The 6,123-nt window shown below is 40.7% G+C and overlaps 1 protein-coding gene across 1 annotated transcript; it reads right to left on the bottom strand.

Moving 5' to 3' along the window:
• Positions 1-1,745: 1,745 nt before the first annotated feature.
• On the bottom strand, positions 1,746-5,894 carry pcare1 (photoreceptor cilium actin regulator 1). Its single transcript, XM_061082131.1, has 2 exons — positions 2,572-5,894; positions 1,746-1,869 (listed from the first exon to the last, which is right to left on the bottom strand). The coding sequence occupies exons 1-2, from the start codon at positions 5,892-5,894 to the stop codon at positions 1,746-1,748; spliced, it is 3,447 nt and encodes a 1,148-aa protein (XP_060938114.1).
• Between the last annotated feature and the right edge of the window lie 229 nt (positions 5,895-6,123).

Below are 6,123 nucleotides of genomic sequence, written 5' to 3'. Positions count from 1 at the left end.
AAGAAACAGGAGTAAATGTTAAGATAAGTTTGAACCCAAAGTTGGCATGAATTGCAACATGAGGTATCACTGAAGGGTAAGAAAATGCAAGATAAAACCTGACTACATTGTAAAAATGAGTTTGTCTGGACAGTACAGCACCACTTTTATTTTTGTTATCTGTGATATTAGGTCTTTATGTGCATGTGGCTCCATTTGTTTGGGCTCTTAGCAAAAGCATAATTTTCACAGCACTTCTTAGCCTTTTGGAATCCAACAAGTTCTGTTCACATTTTTATAGAGATCTTTAAAACCATCTTTTTCTTTTTAGCAAATAAATGTCAGTGTTATTGAACAGAGACATGAGTATATTTTTGAATCTGGACATTTGTAGAATCCAGCAGGTCTGTGATTATTTTCAATATGGATTAAATTGGTAATTGTTTTTGTAGTAGTTTTTTCTGACCAGAAGTCACACTTCAAAATGGCTCAGTTTAATGTAAATTGAGATAAGGAAGTGCAGCCAATCGTGACTTTATAGAAGCTGGAACCATAAAATGTTAGATTACCTTTTCATAGAAAGTGTTTTCAATGATTAGTTAGATATTAATTTTGGTTTTATTTCCTACAGATTGGCTGAAATTACTCACTTATCTTCCGTGTTATATATTGTCTGGTGATTCAATCTATAACACAGCATCATATTTTATAAGTTATTCATGTGTTTAGTTGTTGCTCTTAACCATAATGGAGTAAAGTTTTGAAGCTTAAATAATAAAGCTAAAATTTTTACTTAAAGAGGGCTACTGTAAAAAACATGGCGGCCTCTGTAGAGAGGACCCACTCCCGATGTAAATATTAAGTATTTAAATACAAAGGGCTCATTCTAGAGTAAAGAAACAAACGTTATTACAATTTAGATGAAATGCAATTATGAAAACATCACTAGGATTATTTTATATTTCATTTCTGCTCATACATCCTTTGACCTAAATCTTGCACACTGAACCTTTAAGTACTTAAGTAAATACACTTTTTACCATTTCACGACTGTGTAAGATACTAGTTCCAAACACATAAAGATTGGCTCAATTACTATTAATAAAACACTCAAATGGGTCATGTGAAATAATCGTTATTGCCTTTTATTAACAAACAAATAGCAAAAAGTTAACATGAAAAACAGAAAAATAAGAATTGGCAGACATATATTGTTTAAGATTACAGCAAATGACAGTAGAGAAAATGGCATCTCATTGAAAATAAATTTTAAAAATAATAATAATAATCATATGATATTCCATTACTGACAATGACATAAATGCATGAACCATTCACTTCCAATAAATCCCAGAGACAAATCTTGGAAATGGTTTCTGCAAAGGCTGTGTATGTATGTGATGTACTTTACTGGTTTTCCTGAGGCTTGAACCTTTTGACCACTGAGCCACCTATACTCTAAATAGTATCTGCATTTTGATGATGTAAACACAGATCTGAATGAACTGAAAGCATGAGTGAATGTATTTCTGAAGTACATGCTATGCAAAAATAAAATCAAAAGCATATATATGCACGGATACAGTGAAGTTTAAATAACATTGAAACACAATTTAATTATATGTGAAGTGGAGGTGTTCGACCACAACAAGTGGATAGAATTAGTTCTCGGTCTATTCTCAGTGTAGTAAACACCATCACCATCACTTTAAATCCTTTGTAAGGCCTGCTAATCCATAATCTCACTGGCCCTTCATTGGTCTCCTTTAGTCTCTGTGAAAGGCCTGACCAACAACACACAGATCCGGGTGTGATGCAGAGCGTGATGTAGCTCTGAGGTCTGATTGGCTGCCCCATAAGTCAGTGTACCTGATTGGTTCATCGTCCAGCCTACAAGAATGAATACAGAATGTTGTCAACAGCAATTATGGAAGTATCCAGGTGGAGTTGTGCCATATATAATCATGAGTGGTGCATTACTGTGATAGCAACGTGAATTCACTCATTACTCATAAAACGGCCTCATCAGTGCAAAATTCTGTTAAACTGGGCATTTCACTGTTGTACTTTATATTGTGAAAAGACTACATTAGTGTTGCATTCGAAATTAATGCAGTCCTAAATACAGCAGTGACAGGAGAAAGTAGTGGAGTAGTGGCATTCACTACAACTTGAAAACAGGACATCTTAAATTCCAGCTTGGCCTATGGCAAAAATAATCCTTGATACATGATGTACTAAAGTAGTGTAAAAAGCATTGTCAAATCAGTTAAACTCTTTGAATAAGTTTGGCAACTGCATTTGCTTATTTCACACAGTCATATCAAAGTTTAATAGTTATTAACTTATTCTATTGTGTTCATACAGTATTTTCCGACTTCTTCCTGAAAACTCCAAGATTAATGAGTGAGTAATTGAGAGCTGAACTGAAGTGATTCCCCATGTTTTCTCACAATTAGTCCAATATTGTACATAATAGGGAAAAATCAACTAGAAGAGTTTCCACTCGAGCTATAATTGTTCAGAAACTTTGTATAAAACTAAGGGACATGGACAAGGATTGAAGGATTAACATGAAAACAAAACACTCACCCCTGTGTACATATTGATGGCTCACTCCCACAAGTCTCAGCCACAGAGACACCTGGTGATCTTGGTGGTAAACTTGAACTTGGCCTTTGGTCTGAATGACTGCGTCTGATGAATGGTCGAGGTCCTTGAACACATACAGGAAACCGTCCACGATTTCCCGAAGGACGTGAGACAAAAGACACCCCGGTAGAGATCCATGCTTGAGGGGGTCGGGGAATGGAGGCTTCGAACAGGGATGGGCTCACAGGGCAGAAGACTGAACGAGCATTACTGATCATCCGAGCACTAGATAAGTCTTCACTACTGTTCTGTCTTGACCATCTTTGTAATTTTGGTGAGGCAGGTGGAGATGGTGCTTTGAAAGGGTACGAGGAGATTGAGTTTAAGATGTTCTTCCTTGTAACCGGTGGGCTGGGCAGCCTCCTCTGAGCTGCTGGAGGTGTGGGGAGTTCCCTATTAACTTGGGGGCTGGTTGAAGTTGAGGGACTAGGTTGCCTTTTACAGTTATGGGGACTAGGAAACCTTCGATATAAGCTGTTTGGCGTAGAAGGTGTGGATGGTAACATTCGACTCCTAGACCTAGTTGGGGTGGCAGGTAGTTGGCTATTGACTTCTGAAGAGGGAGGCAATGTGGACACTGTAGTGTTGGGTCCAGGCACGGATAGGTTGCCAGCATCTTGAAGGTCTACTAATCCTTCTAGACTGGAAGGTGGATTGTTTTCTACATAACTCTCTATCTGAGAGTTTGAAGAGTGTCTTAGGGGTATAATCTTTCTTGCTTGATGATGAAAATAATCATTTTCTTTTCCTGGGTCTGCCTCCAGTTGGGCAACTTGTTTGCTAAAGTTTGATGGAGTAGACGTGTCGCGTTGGTCTGCTCTAGCTTGAGAAACAACCTTTGAAGCTTGTGGCAAGCCTCCTTTGCTTGGCAGCACTGTCACCGACTGAACCGAGGCCCTTAATTTTTGTGAGACAGTCCTTTTTAAGAGAGGCGACTTGCCAACTTTTGTTGCCTTATCATCTCCTGTACCAGTTGAAAGATTCTTGGCACCCTCAAAGGAATTGTCCATTAATACTTCCAGTGGAGGTGGAGGAAGACTCTCCAGATCTAAATCATCCGTTTTCTCAGATGAGATGTATTCATTCCTACATTTGGCTAACCCAGCACTTAGCACGGCTTCCATATTCCCTAAACCAGGTAACACAGGAACACCGCACTTTCGTACTCCGACGAGAGGCCCTAAAACTTTAGGACTATCAAGTTCTTCTATTCCTTGACTAAAGGTATCAATCAGTTTTTTGACTGAATTCCTGCCTCTGTGAAAACCTGATGATGGCCGTGGTGATGCAGGAGGGCTAGGGGGTGGGGTGGCTTTGATGGGTCCCTTGTGTGTTTTTTTGTTCTTTTGTATATTGTCTTCCACAACACTGGGTACTGACGCTTTTTTGTTGTTGCTCCTTCTTAAGTCCACTTTGCATTTAGGTGGTTGGTTATTGCTCTTTTCTAAGGATTGCAGTTTGCGATTTATTGCCGGAGACTGTGTGGGTGAGCTTCCTTGATTTTGCTTAGATGGAGCTGTCCTTGCATTTACTCCTGTTCTGCTTTTACTCATCCTCTGCAACCTCTGGTTTAAATCCTTCTGAGTCCTTTCTAGTTCGAGCAGAGTAGGATCTTCACCTTTGCTCCGTAGAGATTCTGCTGACCGGGAACGTTGCTGTCTAGCCACTGTGGTATTTTTCACTAACGCCTTCTGAACAGGTGCTGCTGATTGAGGCCTTCTCGGAGATCGTTCCTCCTCATCTGTCCAATTGCGTCTACTGGTTTTGGGACTGCCTCCTACCTTTGATTTGGCACCAGCATTCTGTGATGGGACAAACTGTATTCTGCCACTTATAGCATTTTTCATTTTAAGAGTCATTTCTGCATTTTGAGGATTCTCTATGCGCTTTGAGAGTAGGGGACGCGGGGGCTGTTGCTGTTCTAACGGTGAAGAATTTGATCGCGTTCTAAACCTAACATGAAGTACTCCAATGCCTTTATCCACTTCCTTGTCATCATCATTTTCATCTTCCTCCCCATCATCTAAAGAGAATGATCCTAGTAATGAATCTCTTTGGTCATTGGCCATTATGGTGCATGTAGAATCCAGTGAGTTGAGTGAGGTGAGGGAAACACTTGGACTTATTTGACTTAGACACTTTTGCGTTGACACTCCTTCAATAAGACTAACAGGTGTAGTTCTATTTGTTGCAGTGGAATCACAACTCTCTCGTCTACGGCGTCTGTCAGATCCAGCAAGCGATTCACTCTCAGCCCCAATGCCACTGTCCTCACTTAGCAGAGCAGAGTCCTCTGGCCCAGGCTTGCCCAGAGAGGCCATTTCAATACGAGATAAGACTTGCATTAGCCTAGTCTCTACTGTACGTTTGACTTTCAGTTTCTCCTCTAAAAGCTCTAAAACTGAGGCAAAGTACTCCACTGCCTCCTCCAAAGCAGAATCCCCGATTCCACCAACAGTCTGGCTCACATTTCGCATTCTCTGTGTGGTGTACTGAAGCAGCTGCTGCAACAAATCCGGTGGGGGCTCAATATTAGCAGAGCCAGACTTCAGAGGTGGAGAAGATGAAAGATTTTTCATTTGACTTGTCCAAGCAAGATGTTGTCCATTTTCTTTTAAAACTTTTTCTCCCTCATCTGCTATCTCTTCCAGGCCCTGGATTATTTCCTCGTAGCGAAGGGCCATAAAAGCAACCATAGGCTGCACGGAAACCTGAGTTTGGGTTGTTTGTTCCAAAAGTCCAAGTAGAGCATCATACTTGTTTATACTTGGATTTAAAAAGGCATAAACAGCTTGGTGAGCTTTTACCAGAGGTTCTGGGAATTCCACTTTATTCTCCGCAGATAGCTTGTCTTTGTCTTTCTTTTTAAAGACTTTCCCACCCCTGTTTTTCTTTGGTTTTCTGCCAGTCTTTTTCTCGATTACATCCTGCGTGTCATAACATTTCTCTTTTCTCTGGGACACAGTGTTGTTGTCCATTCCTTGACTCCAGAGTTTATCCATGTTTACTGCCTCTGGTGCAAAGTCAGTAACAGATCTCTTTTTTTGTGGTGTCATATGGGCCTCCTTCTGAAATACCTGGGTCTGTTCAGCTGTCTTCCTCTCCTTTGTATCCACATCTGTAGATATAGCTGAATTTCGAAGATTTCCGTCTTCAAGCAGGGACTGTCTGGGGCTCTCTGGAGGTGCAGCCGGCAGCATTCTGCTCCTACTCAGGGAACCCAGAGTCCCAAAATTGTTACCTTTGGATGGTGAGCAGCCCATTTTAAATGTTTTTTAGAAGAGGCAGATTTGTATGTCCTCTTGGAGACTCCAGCACTGCACAGCCGACAGTGTGGTAAATGATGGAAAGAGTAGTCACAGTCCTTAGTCACCTGCTGTATCCGTCAGTTTCAGGTGACTGAGGTTGTTGAATCTGACAAGAGCCCTTTCCAGGAGAAAGCTGACAAAACAAAATGTTGATAAATCCATTTTACAAATCCCTTCCAGCAGT

The sequence above is a fragment of the Limanda limanda genome, chromosome 12 (assembly GCF_963576545.1).
Source record: "Limanda limanda chromosome 12, fLimLim1.1, whole genome shotgun sequence".
Classification (NCBI taxonomy): domain Eukaryota; kingdom Metazoa; phylum Chordata; class Actinopteri; order Pleuronectiformes; family Pleuronectidae; genus Limanda; species Limanda limanda.
This window is presented reverse-complemented; position numbering and strand designations above follow the sequence as displayed.